The 20,417-nt window shown below is 33.3% G+C and overlaps 1 protein-coding gene across 6 annotated transcripts in view; it reads right to left on the bottom strand.

The window, feature by feature from the left end:
* LOC138713870 (GTPase-activating Rap/Ran-GAP domain-like protein 3) overlaps positions 1 to 20,417 on the bottom strand; it is an 878,969-nt gene that overhangs the window by 73,012 nt on the left and 785,540 nt on the right. For all 6 annotated transcript variants that reach the window (XM_069846337.1, XM_069846338.1, XM_069846343.1 and 3 more), the window contains 3 exons: positions 6,322 to 6,403; positions 5,140 to 5,258; positions 1,354 to 1,418 (listed from right to left, as the gene is read on the bottom strand). In XM_069846337.1, the coding sequence (XP_069702438.1) occupies positions 1,354 to 1,418; positions 5,140 to 5,258; positions 6,322 to 6,403 (266 nt within the window). The remainder of the gene's footprint in view (positions 1 to 1,353; positions 1,419 to 5,139; positions 5,259 to 6,321; positions 6,404 to 20,417) is intronic.

Below are 20,417 nucleotides of genomic sequence, written 5' to 3'. Positions count from 1 at the left end.
TACAATATATTTTGGTTTAATCTGCGATAGATACACATAAAATATATGTGTACAATATATTTTGGTTTAATCTGCGATAGATGCACATAAAATATATGTGTACAATATATTTTGGTTTAATCTGCGATAGATACACATAAAATATATATGTACAATATATTTTGGTTTAATCTTCGATAGATACACATAAAATATATGTGTACAATATATTTTGGTTTAATCTGCGATAGATGCACATAAAATATATGTGTACAATATATTTTGGTTTAATCTGCGATAGATACACATAAAATATATGTGTACAATATATTTTGGTTTAATCTGCGATAGATATACATAAAATATATGTGTACAACATATATTGGTTTAATCTGCGATAGATACACATAAAATATATGTGTACAATATATTTTGGTTTAATCTTCTATAGATACACATAAAATATATGTGTACAATATATTTTGGTTTAATCTGCGATAGATACACATAAAATATATATGGACAATATATTTTGGTTTAATCTTCGATAGATACACATAAAATATATGTGTACAATATATTTTGGTTTAATCTGCGATAGATGCACATAAAATATATGTGTACAATATATTTTGGTTTAATCTGCGATAGATACACATAAAATATATGTGTATAATATATTTTGGTTTAATCTTGGATAGAGACACATAAAATATATGTGCACAATATATTTTGGTTTAATCTTCGATATATACACATAAAATATATGTGTACAATATATTTTGGTTTAATCTGCAATAGATACACATAAAATATATGTGTACAATATATTTTGGTTTAATCTTCGATAGATACAAATAAAATATATGTGTACAATATATTTTGGTTTAATCTTCGATAGATACACATAAAATATATGTGTACAATATATTTTGGTTTAATCTGCGATAGATACACATAAAATATATGTGTACAATATATTTTGGTTTAATCTTCGATAGATACACATAAAATATATGTGTACAATATATTTTGGTTTAATCTGCAATAGATACACATAAAATATATGTGTACAATATATTTTGGTTTAATCTTCGATAGATTATTCACAAAACAGTTTTTTTGGATTATCTCAAAACTTTCAAAAGTGGACTTAGTTCCTTTCAACAATAACCGATTTAATTGTATGTTCAGGTAATATTATGCTTTTTAATTTTTACACATATATATATTTTATTGTAAGTATTATTTTGTAAGAAATAAATAAGTTAACAAGTTACGTGTGTAACTCTATTTTCTAATTGCTACTGATAACTCTTGTTCAAGTCATAGGCCTAATGAATAAAATGAAAAAGGTGAACACCCTGTACAAACCTAAGTATCTGCTTCACCGTCATCGGCTTGTTGGGCGTGTAAGGGAGGGAGATCTTCTGGGCGCCCTGCAACACAAATGGTCCAAGTACCGTTATGCCTCTGTGCACAGACATTATAAAAAGTGTGTCATCTTCATTTGTTTGTAAGCCTTGCGTGTTGCCTACGCGACACAGAAGTCCCACGATGGCTCTCTGCTAATGATGAAAAATGACCGTAATCTCTACCTCGCATCTACGTCACTCTACATGCTTCAGTTCCCTAGTATATTTCCAAATTTTTACATTAAGGAATAGAAAAAAATTCTCAAATCGAAATTTATTGAGTTTTACTTCTCTGTTACAAGACGTTAATCAGTTTATAATATTAGTTGAAAGCAAACTAAAGACTAGGCCTATATCAAATCTTTGAGAAACCCCAAAAAAGAAAAGTTTAATACAATTTTGTTCGTTTTTGCCTAAGTTTCGAGAAAAACATTTTAAATCAAACATTTAGTAACGTAATTTAGGAAAGCTATTGACTTAATTCCCAATATCCTCAGCAATTTTTATGGATTGATGAATTCTGATAATACATGATTGAAAGAATTTTAGTTTCATCCCTTATATTTGCAGAAATTTGTTCATAATAAATGTAAATTTTCATTTCTTGGGTAATTTTAAATTGTATGGAAACGCTGTAAACATTATTGACTGGAGTCAAAAGAGACGTACTACAACTCGTGAATACGTTTGTAAGAGACTAGCAAATTCTACTTGACTCACGAATTGCGTATAATGTTTTTCCACTCCCAAAGTTTATTAAATAAAAATATATTTCTTCATTTTTCTTGATTTACTGTAATTTCAGAACTGTAGGAAAGGTCGTCTAGTTTTGAGTATTGTTTTGTTTGTTGCCATGTTACTGTTGAACGAAACATATTTTCACTTATGTTTAGTCGTCGTCGTCGTCAATAGCAACCAAATTACCTCTGTAATAGTAATATGCGTTACAAGAGCGGTATGTTGAAGTTTTCATGCTCGAGGAAAAGTTTGAAAAAGCGAAACGTAGTTGACCTTTTTAAATTTCCGAGAATTGAAAGAAAACATACCGCTCGTGTATCGTAGGGGAAACTCGGCAAATTTAGCAATATGGGAAATTTGGCAATGTTCTTGTATTTCTTTTATTGCCAAATTTCCTCCAGAGTTTTAAGAAGTTCAATGACACGATCATAGAGTGGACCATCTGACTGTACTTTTAGTTTTTGTTTCATCCGAATCCGCGCACTATAGTGGCAGATATTGTTACTAATATAAAGAAGTGTTGAATACTTCCTGTGAACGTGGTGATTGTGTGTATACAAAGACTGAAAGAAAGTGTTTTTCATTACCTACGTATGTTTGTGCATTATATATCAAAAGCTGAGATTCCATACTATAAGGTAAGCCATTTATAGGCCTATAATTAACATTTTCTGTTAATAACTCATCAGGCTTTAGCTCGTTTTATGTTCTTCTTAGCAAAAAATGTCTTCTCCAGGGTAGTGTGAATTAGCCATTTTCCTTTATAGTGATATATTGCTGCTCTCTTTGAACAAGAATGTGTACTCGATGGTAAAATTTAAGAGTAGGGACGTATGAGGGATTTTTACAGTCTTCAATGCAGCACTGTGTGTGGTGTGTTGCAGATATGCCAAGGGAACGAAGACATTATTCTGAAAAATATTCCAAAGATGATTTGCGGGCTGCGGTTGGGAGTGTTTTGAAAGATAGATGGTCGACTTATAAGGCTTCTAAGAAGTACAATGTGCCCTTTAACAACTTAAAGAGGTTTCTGTATGCATCCTCAGGATCCGATGACGTTGTCATTCCCAAGAAAGGAAGACCCATAGCTCTAACCGTTGAGGAAGATAAAAAACTGGAGACATATGTAATCAAAATGCAAGAACTTGGGTTTGGGCTATCGGAAAAAGAAATTCGAAGACAACCCTTCAATATAGTTAATAAGAGTGGTCGGAAAAATCCATTCAATTCTTTTTTTTTTTTCTTGCTTTTGTTTTGTGTTTATGGTATCTAGTGATTTCTTGTCCCAGTAAATTAAGTCTTATAAACCTTGTACCACTGTTTTATTTTGAAAAATTTATTTTTAATCCTATTGCCAAATTACCCCTGTACTATTGCCAATTTATCCTGATGAAGTACCAAATCTGGAAACATGTAATTTGTTATTTATTAGTGTGTTATGTGTAAAGTAATTTAGATTTGTAGAATTTTCTTTCAGAGGTTCATTGGGATTTAATGTTTAAACACATTCCATAATAGAGGAATATTTAATTTCAGAATATGTAACTACAAACTGTGTTAAGATACAAATATTGCCAAATTGGACGAGTCTCCCCTACATTATTTTGTCCGAAGATCGTTTATTACATACCTAAAAGAGGAATTTCTAATTAGTTGCAATGAAATCTTCATCTTGGTTTCTGTTCAATGACGGCAAATTTGCAAAACAAAAATATCTATCTTCAACATTGTTGCTTTAAAATGTTTTCTGTGTTTACTATACTCCAGCAGGCCGTGATAGCCTATACGTCTGTCTTTTGTTTCCCCCAGTCTATAAATGCGAACTTAAAACAAACGGTAAGGTTATGTAATGATTTATTTTTCATTTTAATATTTTAACAATATTATATTTATAACATATTGCAGTAATAACATCGGCAAGTTTAATTTTGCTGGTCAAGGAGATGTTTAGAAATGGAAAATATCTTTGACATCTAATTCTGCGCATTGAAATTAATTGTCACATTTGTACAGTTATTAAGAGTCACTGGAGTACCACCACTAGTTTTTTCTAAATGTTACTTGCATCACGAATGCAGTAACTTTAGTGGAGTTGTAGATTTTACTTAATTTTTGCAAATATTTAAAAACAATAATTGACAGTGCAATTTAGGTGAAAATGCAGTGGTAAGTTTCCAATTTATAATTATTACTATATTGAACGTCTCTAAAAATAATATGTTAAAGCCTAAAGCAGTAAAATCAATATGTCACTTAAGCGTAAGAAGAGGGAAATTGTTATGTGTGTTAGGTTGGGAATACTGAATGTGGAATTTTAGACTTTCCGCGGACTGGTTTTGTACGGAAACCAAGCAAATACGCACGATCTCGCACAAAATATATTTTCACTTATGTTTAGTTGTTGTCAATAGCAACCAACATTACCTCTGTAAAATCCATTTACTTCCCTTCCTTAAAAATTATGAAGTCGATTGAATCATTTGTAGACGTTCTGTATTACACTTACTCTGGGATGTAAAAATTGAAAAAGCGGAAACTTGTGCAATATGTTTCACTTCATTGATCATTTGCTGCGTGTTTCACTTAAAATGCTTGTATCTTAGTTTCGCTTGCACAAAAATGTTAAGATCATATCTTTTTTTTTTTTTCATGAAATAATGCAACTTTTAACGACATCTACTCAATTTGTGTGACAATATTTTTTTAAACTGTATAATTTTTTATTTTATTTTAGTAGGTTATTTTACGACGCTTTATCAACATCTTAGGTTATTTAGCGTGTGAATGAGATGAAGGTGATAATGCCGGTGAAATGAGTACGGGGTCCAACACCGAAAGTTTCTCAGCATTTGCTCATATTGGATTGAGGATAACTTGCCCCGACCGGGAATCGAACCCAGGCCACCTGGTTTCGCGGCCAGACTCGCTAACCATTACTCCACAGGTGTGGACTATATAAAAAATATATAATCTGAACTTTTATATTGCTCATTGTTACGTCACTCACCGTCTTCTTCCACAAGATGGCGCGATACTGCGGGACACATTGATTGTTGGCGTCCGTGAGAACGACGGACAGGAAAAACGGGGCTTTGTCGCCATCCGCCCCTACGTAGTTCTGGTGCACTGAAACAAAGAAGGCGGTGATGGTAGCACAGTTAGTCACTATACTAGAACAAGACATTTTAAAAGTCACGAATTGTCAACGGAAAAGTAAGCACGTCATCCATTTTAGTTATAGGCAGAATCAGATTTTTCTTTGAGTGAAATTTTTCCAAAATTTTCAAAGATTTTGTGTAAAAATAATAAAATATCTTGCAGTTCCTAACTACTAGCTCTCTCTTAACAACGGGGAGGAAGGAAATCTATCTCTATTACGAGCATTCATATATATAGCGTGAGGCGAGAAAATTTAATGGTTGAATTTTCAGATACCCCATAGATAGGCTCAAACAGTTTCCCAATGATAACTAGAATCTATAGCCATTCCATTACCCAGTGGGTCTCGCCGATAAGGCATCCCAAAAGGGTTCTGCGATACCATGCTTCCTCGAAACAACAATATTTGTCCACGGTTGTGAGCGTCACACAAAGGAAGCTGGGCCTCTTCATCTAATTTAATAATAATAATAATAATAATAATAATAATAATAATAATAATAATAATAATTATTATTATTATTATTATTATTATCCGTGGCGCTACAACTCGTGAAGGGCCCAGACCGACCAGCCGGCTGCTGGCCTCACGCCCACATGCCGAAGAAAAGGTGGACGATCATCGAACCAGAATGGAGGTATCGTGCGATGATCCCCCCAGCCGTTATAGCTGGCTTTCGCAACCGGATTTCACTACCTATCGTAGCTCCCCAAGTGCATCACGATGCTAGGTGGGCACCGGTCCCATACACTGGCCGAAATTTCATGAGAAAAATTTCTTCCCCCATGAGGACTTGAACCAGCGCGCATTCCGTAACGCGAGTCCTAGGCAGGATCTTCATCTAATTTATCTTAAGAAATTAAACTACAAAACTTAGTCCCACAGAATTCCTCAGCATTGTCCGACATGAAAGGCAATATCACACTGCTTTTCTAACGTATGAGTTGAACTATATGATGTAACATGCTACTTTTAGTAACGCTACAAATTTCATGCTGATATGATGAATCGAAAGCAACGAATACTCACGTTTTCCAAGAAAGAATTTGAAGTACCATCTTGTCTGATACTCGGGGTTCTCAAGGACGGGAGTACTGGGAGATCCAAATATCTGAAACAGAATTAAACGTCATTATAACAATTAAGATATTAAATAATCGGAATCATTTATTTATTTTTATTTATTTATTTATTTAACCTCGTAGAGTTAAGGCCATCAGGCCTTCTCTTCCCCTCTACCAGGGGATTACAACTACAATATTAAGAATACAATTACAATTATAATTACAATTAATATTAAATTTACAGATACTATAAAAATCAAAGTAAGGCGAGTGCTCCTGTTATGGCCATGTTCCTGATATGGCCACCCCCCCTATTGTGAGTTAGTTAACCAAAAAATCCGTTAAATTGCAGCAGCATCCAGTGAAAGGGCATCCCATCCTGGTATGTCACTTGATCGTTTTCCATCCAGTCAGGTTGAGCAATATGGCGTCAGTTGCCTGTTTTGCGGTTTTCATGTGACCTCTTCTTATTTTTCTCTAGTAAGTCTCCTTTGTTTTATGCATGTTTTTCAAAGACTTGTTTCATGAAAACCATAGTACTCCAGTCAGTTTTTAATGTTCTGTTGATTGGTGTTGTTGTTGATGGCGTATCTTTTACGAGTTGTTCAAAATCAAACGATTTTCCTGAAAGCTTACCTGCTCCTGATATGGCCATATCAAATGCACCATGACCATATCAAGTTCATTTCACTTTTATTTTTTCACCTGACAAATTTACATGCCTTATAGCTGGGATTACGCAAAAATTTTTTACGGAAAAACCTGTTTTGACTACACTTTTGAATTATAAAAAGATTATAAAGTGTCATTTTTATTCATTTTACACCAAAATTATTTAATTTTATCACAACTGCCCTATCAAACTGAAAACAATCACGATTTGTAGAACATGGAACAAGGATGGCCATATCATGTGCACATGTTGCTGATATGGCCACTAGGTAGACTTTTGGAATTTGGGACTTTTTGGACAATTAAAGCTATTTTTATGGGGAAAGGAAATTGTTTTAAGAAAGCCCATTAGACTGAGAACGAGTAAGAAAAAAGTGGTTTATATTTTTTCAAAATGGCGGCTGGAAAAGTTCTCAAACCTTAGCATGGCCATATCAGGGACACCTACCTTACTAAAAGATTAACTGGTTAATAAAAGCTAGATACTTTATTGTAAAAGTTAAGAAGAGAGAAGCATTTCTTTTATTAAGTAAAAATTAAACCTACTCTACGCAGTAAGAAAATGCTTAATAAGCTTGCTTTTGAACGCTACTAAATTCCGACAGTCTCTGATGTCACTGGGTAGGGTATTCCACAAGCGCGAGAGCGAGATTGTGTATGATGATGAATACGATGATGTCTTATGTGTTGGTATGGCTAGTATGCGGCTATTTTGCGTGCGTGTGAAGAGATTATGATATGATGACAGGTAACTGAAACGGGAGGCAAGGTAGGTAGGTGTAGAGGTGTGAAGGACTTGGAAAAGGAGAACAAGAGAATGAAAATGTTTAGGTTCGTTAAGCCGTAGCCAGTTTAGAGTTTGGAAGGATGGGGTAATGTGGTCAGCGCGACGGACATCGCAGACGAAGCGAACACAAGAATTATGAACACGTTGTAATCTTTGCGACTGGGTGCCATTGAGGTCAGTCAGTATAAAATCACAATAATCGAAGTGGGGCATTACTAGTGTTTCCACTAGTATTTTCTTGAGTGATAGCGGGAGAAATTTTCGAATGCTGTTTAAGGAATGTAGTATGGAAAGCACTTTTTTTGGTAATATGGGTTACTTGGTTATTCCAGTTTAAATGCTTATCAAAGTAAACTCCAAGGTTTTTAACATAGGAAGCAAACGTGATTATTGTGTCGTTTAACTTGACTGGAAGAGCAGGAGTAATGTTGCATAATAGACGTTGATGTCCCACTAGGATTGCTTGTGATTTTCTTGCATTGAGAGCCAAACAAAACTTTCTGGCCCATGCAGATATACAGTATTAGCAAAAATAACCCGGACCGACTCTTGTAGCTGATTTCAGAGCCTTGTTCACAGTGACAGCACGATAGACTGGTAACTAAGACTTTCGTGGTTCGAATCCTGCCTGGGAAGGAAACTTTTTTTGTTCCTTATTCAAATTTATTCCCAATGCTTTTCGATTGCAGCGATATTTTACTACTTAATTAGCTTATTATTCCCACAACATGAATTTTATCACCTTATTTTCTAATGGCTTTCGAAATGGGCTACGTCAGCAGTCGAAACTACAATAATTTCAATAGATCACTCGCTATCTTATGAATGTGGGCGTGGCATGCGCAGTGGTTCATTTCGGGGACTGATTATTCTGTCTGTCCGCTTTACACGCTTCATTCTTCTTCATATCCAAGAGGCATTATAGACGTAGTTTTACGTTTTAAAATATTATGACATGATAAATTATTGAAAATTATTTATTATTATTATTATTATTATTATTATTATTATTATTATTATTATTATTATTATTTATCTTTCATGAGATATATTACAGTGGACATGATCCTTTGAATGAAGCTACATAATTTGTTTTGGGAAATTATTTTCCTGTGTTCTCAGTCAAAAAACTCTTCAATTATGAATAATGTATTAATAATAAAAACAATAAATTCATATTTCTCGATAGCTTTTGAAACAATGAAAATCAGACGTAACAGCACGTTGGGTAAAATGAGATTATGGCTGTGTTATGAACAATAGAAGAGAAAATGGAAGTATTTGAACAACATCTGCTCCATAGTCATTTTGTCCGTCATCAATAGGAATGTGTTATGCTTTTAGAAAAGTTGTCACTCATCTGAATTTGGTTGAGCTTTTCTGTGACAATAAGAATAGCTGCCTGCATTACGTGAAAATACAACAGATGAATGAATACACATTTCTCTTTTAAACATTGGTACAACTGAAATGTCTCTTTTGCGCCGTTTTATTTTCTATTCGATCGATTCTTATTAACGAAAGTTGTGTTCACGTGTTAAAATAAAAATTGCCATTATAAATGGACTCCATTATACTCAATCACTACATTTCCTGACATGTTTTAATAGATTTTTTGACGAGTTCACAAAATAGTATTTTCGTCTCATACTTTTATACGGAAAATATGTTGTTCATTCCAACTGAAGAGTCTTTCTTGTTCCTTTCGCGTTATGCAAACTTCGCTCGAAGTAATATGCACAACAGCATACATATTTTTCTATTTAATTACAGAATTCATTTGTCATAGAGAGAGAGAGAGAGAGAGAGAGAGAGAGAGAGAGAGAGAGAGAGAGAGAGAGAGAGAGAGAGAGAAGCTGTGACTTACAAAAAAATGCACATGAACTAGATAATGCATGATTTGCGTTTTTGCTCTTCTCAAATCAACACGACGTGCACTGAACGAAAAGTCGACTTTTCTCATAAATAGCTATTGCATTGCGCCTGATATAATTTTATAGCGATTTTATTTTGTCTTCACAAACGGACGGGACGGTATTGAGAAATTAAGGGCCGTATTCATAGACATTCTTAGCGCGGGCTTTCGGTGGATGATCAGCGAACTAACGTTTTTCGTATTCATAAACCAGTGTCAGCGATATGACATGATATGATATGATATGATAGGATATGATATGATATGATATGATATGATATGATATGATATGATATGAATCCTGTTTAGCACGCTCGTAGCCCGGGCTAGCGAAATGTCTATGAATAGCACCCTAACTGATTTATGTTAACACTAGCCATACCCATGCGCTTCGCTACAGTAGCTTACTTACTTACTTACTTACTTACTTACTGGCTTTTAAGGAACCCGTAGGTTCATTGCCGCCCTCACATAAGCCCGCCATTGGTCCCTATCCTGACCAAGATTAATCCATTCTCTACCATCATATCCTACCTCCCTCAAATCAATTTTAACATTATCCTCCCATCTACGTTTCGGCCTCCCCAAAGATATTTTTCCCTCCGGCTTCCCAACCAACACTCTATATACATTTCTGGATTCGCCCATACGTGCTACATGTCCTGCCCATCTCAAACGTCTGGATTTTATGTTCCTAATTATGTCAGGTGAAGTATACAATGCGTGCAGTTCTGCGTTGTGCATCTTTCTCCATTCTCCTGTAACTTCATCCCTCTTAGCCCCAAATATTTTCCTAAGAACCTTATTCTCAAACACCCTTAATCTCTGTTCCTCTCTCAAAGTGAGAGTCCAAGTTTCACAACCATACAGAACAACCGGTAATATAACTGTTTTATAAATTCTAACTTTCAGTTTTTTGACAGAAGACTAGATGACAAAAGCTTCTCAACCGAATAATAACAGGCATTTCTCATATTTATTCTGCGTTTAATTTCCTCCTGAGTGTCATTTATATTTGTTACTGTTGCTCCAAGATATTTGAATTTTTCCACCTCTTCGAAGGATAAATCTCCAATTTTTATAGTTCCATTTCGTACAATATTCTGGTCACGAGACATAATCATATACTTAGTCTTTTCGGGATTTACTTCTAACCCTATCGCTTTACTTGCTTCAACTAGAATTTCCGCGTTTTCCCTAATCGTTTGTGGATTTTCTCCTAACATATTCACGTCATCCACATAGACAAGAAGCTGATGTAACCCGTTCAATTCCAAACCCTTTCTGTTATCCTGAACTTTCCTAATGGCATATTCTAGAGCAAAGTTAAAAAGTAAAGGTGATAGTGCATCTCCCTGCTTTAGCCCGCAGTGAATTGGAAAAGCATCAGATAGAAAATGGCCTATACGGACTCTGCTGTAAGTTTCACTAAGACACATTTTAATTAATCGAACTAGTTTCTTGGGAATACGAAATTCAATAAGAATATTATATAAAACTTCTCTCTTAACCGAGTTACACGCCTTTTTGAAATTTGGCTACAGTTGCTACAAACAAATATTATTTATTTCTCAGTAACTTATAGTATGAAAGAGATTAAGCATTTTTAATAACAACTTCCATTAGGATATAAAGTTTTACCAGATTTCCGGTATTTTAAGAAATGTTTAAGAAAAAAAAAACGTTTTTTGGAAGATTATTTATTTCAATTCGAGGTTGGTTTATTTATTTGGTGGCTTCAAACCTTTTTCTTCTTTCTCCTTAAAACTTCAGTGATAACATGCTGTTTTTATTTACTCTGTTTAATTACGTCATGTTTTCCACAGGCTGTAGCTTTATGATTTGTTATATTATGTTGTGCAACATATTACGTATCTGCTTTTGCACAGCCACTGAATATGAGTTTTACCCTTTCGGACATACTTAATAAATATAAAAAGGAAAGAGTTTTAAATGAATATCTTCCAATTGTGCAAATCCACCTTAAATAATCGCAGAGTCATTTGTTTTCATTTTATTATATTAGCACAGTCTAGTATAAGCCTATACAGTCACGAAGCTCAATACGTAGGGAATATGCATCCATAGATAGTTGCTAACCACTAGGATCGCTACTATCGCCTCATCACAGACAATGCGAAATAGTACCGGCACAGTCTATTGTTCCTAGTACCCTCAGCAACTGAAGCTTCCTGACTGTATATATTACACCGTGATATTAGCCTGATTGAGGCAGCACAGATATAAAGCGCATTATTATTATTTTTAAAAGTAATACATCTCGTTAAATATCGGTCTTATAAAAAATTTTGCTTAGAATGAAACTAGTCGGAAACATTTTTCAAAGCAACTTTTGTTATGTAATATTATCCTAAAAATCAATAATAAGCGAGATATTTCGATTTATTTACTTCAGTTTCCCTTATAATCCCCTTTTTTAATAAAGTATTTTGAATGCCATACAGCCTAAAATCTAAGTGGGATCTAACTTATTTTATATACCAATTTTAGTAAAATCGGTTGTGCCATTATCGCATGAAATGGTAACAAACATGCAGGCACACAAACAAAAAAATAAAAAAAAAAAATGCGATTTTCGCTCTCAGGACTGTTCATTTTGCATCAATTATTTTTGTAAAAGCAAAAATTAGAATAAAAATGTAGGTTACAGTTGTATTATTAGTATAGATATAGATTATATCAAATGTAATTAATCCAAAATGCAACTTTTAGAAATACGACATAACAGCAAATAATAATCATTATTTATTTATTTTATTTTGTATTAATATTTGTGTGCTGGACGATAGCCAGAGGCCAATTATAGTTCAGCACAATACAAACACAGAATAAACAAAGGATTTAATGATAAACAAGAAAAAATTATTAAATTAATATCTATAGAAACAAAACAAATAAAAATAACGAGAACAAAAGAACATACATACCAATAAATAGTCTATAGGCTACTATACATTAAATGGATGTATATTCATCTCATGCAAATTGGTATATTTTATGTATCTACAGACCGGAGAAAGAGATTTAGAATTTCTCTTGTCAATTTTTTTCTGAAATCTTAATCCCTTAGTAGGAATACGAAGGCTGATATTGCTTATGATAAATCCACAATAAATATCATTCTTGATAACCTTGAAAAACATAAATAATCACGATCTAGATGTCTGGAATATAGGCTACAACAATTAGAATATTTGCAGGTAATCTCATAATTAAAACCAGAAGAATTGGGTATAAATCGAAAAGCACATAAAGAAATACATTTCCTTTGAATATTTTACAATTTCGCCGAATCATTTGAAGTAATGGAATTCCAGACTACAGAAGCACATTCAAATTTAGATCTAAAAAAAAGTATAGTATAAAATTAACAGAGACGCTGGAGTAGAAAAAAGAATGTTACAAACGTTATTAAACCAAGCATTCTTATTGAATGGTATATATGTATGTATACTAAACATGATCATGGAAATGTAATTTAGAATCAAGTAAAACAACAAGATCTTTAATACAATCTTTTCTAACTATACTGACATTATTAAGACAATAATTAAATTTTAGGGAAGTAGTTTTTCATGAGTAGGAAATGACAAAAGTTTTCGTTTAATTAATTTTCATTCCATTATCAACAGTCCATAGTGCAATTGAGTTAATATCGTTTTGAAGAATTTGGCAATCAGCCGAGCTATTGATTTTGCGAAAGATTTTGAGGTAATCAGCAAATAAAAGACAGTTAAAACGTTTTCTTTTACATATATCACCATTAAATAATAAAAATAGTACAGGCAGATCCTTGGGGAACTCCACATAAACTAATTATAATAATATGCGATTCTGTTTATGAGACGCACTGCAGGTCACAAAATGGAACCACAAAATATGATAACCTGAATGAAGTCAAAATGGAACCAATATAACATATAAACAATCAAAGGAAAAACTGGAAAAAATAATGTAGGAAGGATGGGTAGAACACCCATCCTGGAACAAATCCTACAGTATATTCCTGGTGGAAGAAGATTCGTTGGTCGTTCTATTAAGAGATGGACTGATCTGAGACCGTAACAGACCACCTGGTCTAATACATGTTTTAGATATTAAGCGATTCTATATTAGATTCATAGATCCTGTTTCCCTATTATTATTATTACATTTATGTTTATTTAGATATCATTTCCGCATTCAATATACATTATTCCAACAAGTCCAGGAAATACTGGACCACACCTGGGAGGAAGTGGAGTATCGACTTGATGTCCTGCTTGTTACGAATAGAACATTGAAGTTCTGCAAGTATCTACCAAAACTTCAAATGTTTCTGAACATAGCGCAAAAAAACCGCACTGTTCTATCTCTTTCCGTTTCCAAGTTATTAGCCATCAAAGTTGTAAAGATCATTTTAGTACACCCTGTGGTATTTACAGTTTTGTCAATGTAATTTAATTTCTTCATTTAAATTCTAAACAAAATAGTTAATAACATGTGTTCCAGCGTGACAAATTGAAGAAAACACAAGTGTTGTGGGGGTATTTTTTTATATCTAGCTTACTTGATGCTGTTTGTGTCTGCACGTAGTGCTATGATGGTAATATACCATTTAGGGAAACTCTGCTGAAAAGCAATTTAGGGACAGTTCATCAGTAGCCAATATTAAATCGCGCAGAATGGAGTGTACAGACATTGTTTCGAATGTTTTGATTACATTTTGAAAAGAATCTCATTAAAGATATTTGTGACGGTTCGTTCAGCGTACTTTTAGACATCAATGTTGGAAAGCTATTATTAGCTTTGTTAGATAGCTTATTTGAATGTGATGTGACGTCCAAGTATTTTAATGGTTTGTTTGTGTGATATCTTTACTTCTTCACAGCTTTGTTAAATTAAATTTTAATTAAGTTAGGTCTGATAATAAATGTTTTAGCTCTTTTTTACTTTAATTTTGCAAGCGATTAACAAGAGACCAGCAAGTCGTTTCACAAACATACAAATTACAAGATTAGAGGAAACAGAAAATTTTATTTGAAGCAAGTAGGAGATACTGTAGGTTTGACAGTAAACCACGATAAACAAAGTATGTATATGATTATGTCTTGTGACCAGAACATAGTATGAAATGAAAATATAAAAATTGAAAACTTGTCCATAGAAAAGATGGAAAAATTCAAATATCTTGGAGCAACAGTAACAAATAAAAATGACACTTACTTACTTACTGGCTTTTAAGTAACCCGGAGGTTCATTGCCGCCCTCATATAAGCCCGCCATCCTATCCTGAGCAAGATTAATCCATTCTCTATCATCATATCCCACCTCCCTCAAATCCATTTTAATATTATCCTCCCATGTACGTCTCGGCCTTCCCAAAGGTCTTTTTCCCTTCGGCCTCCCAACTAACACTGTATATGCATTTCTGGATTCGCCCATACGTGCTACATGCCCTGCCCATTTCAAACGTCTGGATTTAATGTTCCTAATTATGTCAGGTGAAGAATACAATGCGTGCAGTTCTGTGTTGTATAACTTTCTCCATTCTGATGTAACTTCATCCCTCTTAGCCCCAAATATTTTCCTAAGCACCTTATTCTCAAACACCCATAACCTATGTTCCTCTCTCAAAGTAAGAGTCCAAGTTTCACAACCATAAAGAACATCCGGTAATATAACTGTTTTATAAATTCTAACTTTCAGATCTTTTGACAGCAGACTGGATGATAAAAGCTTCTCAATCGAATAATAACAGGCATTTCCCATATTTATTCTGTGTTTAACTTCCTCCCGAATATCATTTATATTTGTTACTGTTGCTCCAAGATATTTGAACTTCTCCACCTCTCCAAAAGATAAATGACACTCCAGAGGAAATTAAACGAAGAAGAAATATGGAAAATGCCTGTTATTATTCGGTTGAGAAGCTTTTGTCATCCAGTCTGCCCTCGACAAAGTTTGAAAGTTGAAAACAGTTATATTACCGGTTTTTCTGTATAGTTGTGAAACTTGGAGTCTCACTTTGAGAGAAGAACAGAGGTTAAAGGTGTTTGAGAATAAGGTGCTTAGGAAAATATTTGGAGGTAAGAGCGATGACAGGAGAATGGAGGAAGTTAACAACGCAGAACTGCACATATTGTATTCTTTACATGACATAATTAGGAACATTAAATCCAGACGTCTGTGATGGGCAGGGCATGTAGCACGTATGGGTGGATATAAAAATACATAAAGAGTGTTAGTTGGAAGACCTGACCTTTGGGGAGGCCGAGACGCAGATGAGAGGATAATATTAAAATGGATTTGAGGGAGGTGGGATGCGATGGTAGGGACTGGATTAATCTTGCTGAGGATAGGGATCGATGGCTGGCTTATGTGAGGGCGGCAATGAACCTCGGGGTTCCTTAAAAGCCATGTGTAAGTAAGGAGAAAAAATTTACAAATTTATAATGTTTGCGTTTCATAAACATATTTTAAACATAATGTAAGAAGTAAGAAATGACAGGTTCTAGGCCATGATCCTATAAATTTAATTGTCATTTGTTTACAATTTTACAAATTGAATGACAAATTTTGTGCCATATTCTTACTCTACTCTTCATGTGGGTAAGTAACTAAATTGGAGCTTATATTATTTTAGATCTTAAAACTAGCTGACTTGTGTTTATACAGGGTGTATCACGAGGTTTTTTCCCCGGTTTATTGAGGTGATTCCTGGTGTTAGTTGGAACAATAAATGTAAATACAGTAATGGGGTGACATTCATAATTAAGGAGTTACGGCAATTTGAAAAAGCAGAAAAAAAACTTTTTATTTGAGGATGTCATTGACAAAATGGAAATTATAATTAGAATACAAACAAGTGTTTCATTTTGTACCAGTCTCTTGCATTTAGAGTGGATTTAAAGCAAATGTTCAAAATTTCCTCCCTGCATCTGAAGGCAAACATTCGTAAGGGTGTGAACCGCGCGTGTAGCATTTCGTAAACTTCACATGTTCGTTCCTTATTGTCGCTACGACACCGAGAATGCGTTGAATCAAGTCTTCTCGTTTTTGCACCCTAATCTGCACCCTCAGATGCAGTAATCTAGGGTGTTAAATCTGGGGATCTGGCAGGCAAACGGTTGGCATGATTATGTGGTTGTAAATGCTGCACTTTTTGCACATGAAAAGGATATAGTCCGTTCTCATGAAGAATTCTCCATACCTTGGAATGTGAAACGTTAAATCCCCCCCCCCCCGACACATCGTTAGTCCTGTGCAAACATGTCTAGCACTACAGAAAATATGTTGTAACTCCTTAATTATGAATGTCATCACATTACTGTATTTACATTTTTTGTTCCAAATAACACCAGGAATCACCTCCATAAACCGGGGGAAAACCTCGTGATACACCCTGTATATACATATATAAACTGATGTGTGTATATATACACAGTGAACCGTAAGTAATGTCATTAATTTCAGGGAGTTATTCTTTGAGATATTTCAATCAAAAAGGTTTAATAAAATTTTGCTCGTGTTTCCTTCCCTTTCGAGATAAAAATTGTTTTATAATAAACGTTTCATAGCGTGTTTTATATTTATTTATTTTTTATTTATTTCTTTGTTATTGAACATAACAGGCAAAGCCCAATTACAATGTTCAAAATTGACAAAGTAATTTATAAAACATAAACAAGGAAAAGGAAACATGCTCTGTGGGAAAGCCATAGATTTAATCCCCAATATGCTCAGTCAATTTAAGAGAGCAGTGTGTTATGATAATTAATGACTGAAAGAATTTTAGTTTTGTCCTTTACATGTGCAGAAATTTGATCCATACAAATTTAACTTTGGAAAATTACTAAGCTCCATATTTTTCAACATATTACGTAAATTTACATAAACTGCATTAACAGTTTAAATGTATTTTGAACGATAATTCTAAACAATTTCACTGTAATTTTTTTTTAGAAGTTGTAAGAAACAAAAATACTATTTATTTATTTATTTATTTAAATTTTATTTAATTTATTTATTTATTTAAATTCAAATATACAGAATAAAGAAATATAATTACAAAACAAACAAAGAGAAATACAAATAAAATAATACAAGCAATATAAAAAGAAGATACAGTAGTATTAACAAAATTTGAGACCGAATGAGCAGCGCTCGTGCTCGGTCGCAGTTCAGATATAATATTAAAATAAAAAATAATAATATAAATAAATAAGTAAAATAAAATAGGAACTAAAATATAATTACAGTGGCAATGGAATTAAGTATATAATATAATATTAACACTAGAGAAGAATAATATCGCACGTGAAAAGTAGGACTAATATATATTTCAAAATTATAGAATACAAATATAATATAGGTTGATTAATTCATACACATAGGCTATAAATTTATTTAATCAAATTGAAGATATTAACACGTTTCTAATTTTCTTGTTATATGTTAGTGGGTTACATGTTAGAAGTTCTGGGTGTATTCGTATATTTTATTATTGGGTCATTATTACTTATCTTTTATTCATTACTATTAATAATGGAATTCCTGAAGGCTCAATATTAGGTCCCCTACTTTTTCTAGAGTTCATAAATGATCTTGCCCCCTTAATAAAACATGTAGGTCATTCCATATTATTTGCAGATGACACAAGGATAGTAATTACAGCCAATAACTCCGACACATTCCAATCTTCAGTAGAGGAAATTCTCTTCAAAATATGTGACTGGTTCTCAGTCAATAAATTGGTATTAAATTGTAACAAAACTAACATAATTCAATTTAAATCCTGTCCAAATTCAACCTCGAAAATTTCTAGCGCAATAATTAACAATAGATCCCTATTAGAAACAACAACAACAACAACAACCAAATTTCTTGGCTTAAAAATCGATAATGTGTTAAATTGGAAAAATCATATTAAAGAAATTAGCCCCAAACTAAATTCAGCTTGTTTTGCTATTAGATCTATGCAAAAGATAGTAAATACCAATACCTTAACAACAATATATTTTGCATACTTCCACTCGGTAATGAGTTTTGGAATAATATTCTGGGGAAATTCCACAGATAGTAACAATATATTTCTATTACAAAAAAGAGTAATTAGAATAATAGTAGGTACAAAATCTAGGGAATCGTGTAGGACTATTTAAAAAAAACTACAAATAATGCCCATGGGTTGTCGGTATATCTTTTAATTAATAATCTTCCTCGTATGTAATCGTGAAAACTTTGTAACTAATTTAACAGTTCATAGCATAAATACACGTCAAAAAAATGACTTTCATACTCCATCGGCAAGTCTATCGTGCTATCAAAAAGGAGTGCGATATATGGCAGTAAAAATTTTTAATAGCCTCCCTATCGATATAAAAAATGGAACTCAAAACATAAGATTTTTTAGGGCCAAATTAAAGAAGTACCTAATTTCTCACGCCTTCTATTCTGTAGGTGAATTCATGACATTCAATAACACTTCATGAAATTGATACTAAAACTTTGTGTTGTACTAGTAGACTATATTGTAAACCTCGTCTGTATATATATTTCATCTATACTGTGACTATAAATTAAGACTTTATAATAGTATTAAGTTTTTTGACTTGTTCCATATTCTAGCTGTGAAGCAATGTATGAATACCATGGAATGTTAATAAATACAATACAATACAATTACCACCTAAGAGGAAAATAATAGCAACTCGTAATTAATCATAAATTTGCCTAGTTCTGATCTCCATGTAAAGCTGTCGACAATAACTACGGCTGTGCTCGTGTTATTATAAAACTGGCCCTGTGTAGATATGCAGCCCAAAAAAGAATAATAACAGATCTGTTTAGTGTGGGGGCATAAAGCGCGTGTTTTCTGTTCGACAAAAGCCGCCCCTCCAAATATCTAACCCCGCGGGTACATGACCTATATGTGAACAGACCATTGTTGTATCTGTGCCTATATATAGTTAACAAATATACTCGTATTATGCGATCCTTGTTCATAAATAACGTAGTTCTAGTTGTGGTGGTAGTTTAATGCTCAAGGCACTTGGATTATCTGAATTGGCCTTCTAGCCTCACAATAATAACTAAAAATTGCTTTTAGAGAATCCGGATGTTCATTGCCGCCCTCACATAAGCCCGTCATCGGTCCCTATCCTGTGCAAGATTAATCCAGTTTCTATCATCATATCCCACCTCCCTCAAATCCATTTTAATATTATCTTCCCATCTACGTCTCGACCTCCCCAAAGGTCCTTCCCCCTCAAGTCTTCCAACTAACACTCTATATGCATTTCTGAATTCACCCATACGTGCTACATGCCCTGTCCATCTCAAACGTCTGGATTTAATGTTCCTAATTATGTATGTATGTATTTATTAACACTACAATTGGATATATACCCGGTGGCAGTGATATATATTATACAATAATTGCAATTACAAGAATACAATAAGTACAGTAATGATAAAAAAATGAAAATAAAATAAACGTAAATTTATTTCTAACTATAAATAAATAGATGCAATAAACCTAGGACTATAAATAAAAACTACTCTATAATAACGCCTACAATAAGCAAAAGTAAACCTAAGTTATAAGTACTTCTATTTCACCCAACTATTACCAATTTAAATAATTACATATCACCTTAATTAATTACATACCAACTTAATTACA

This window comes from Periplaneta americana, chromosome 14 (assembly GCF_040183065.1).
Source record: "Periplaneta americana isolate PAMFEO1 chromosome 14, P.americana_PAMFEO1_priV1, whole genome shotgun sequence".
In the NCBI taxonomy this organism is placed as follows: Eukaryota; Metazoa; Arthropoda; class Insecta; order Blattodea; family Blattidae; genus Periplaneta; species Periplaneta americana.
This window is presented reverse-complemented; position numbering and strand designations above follow the sequence as displayed.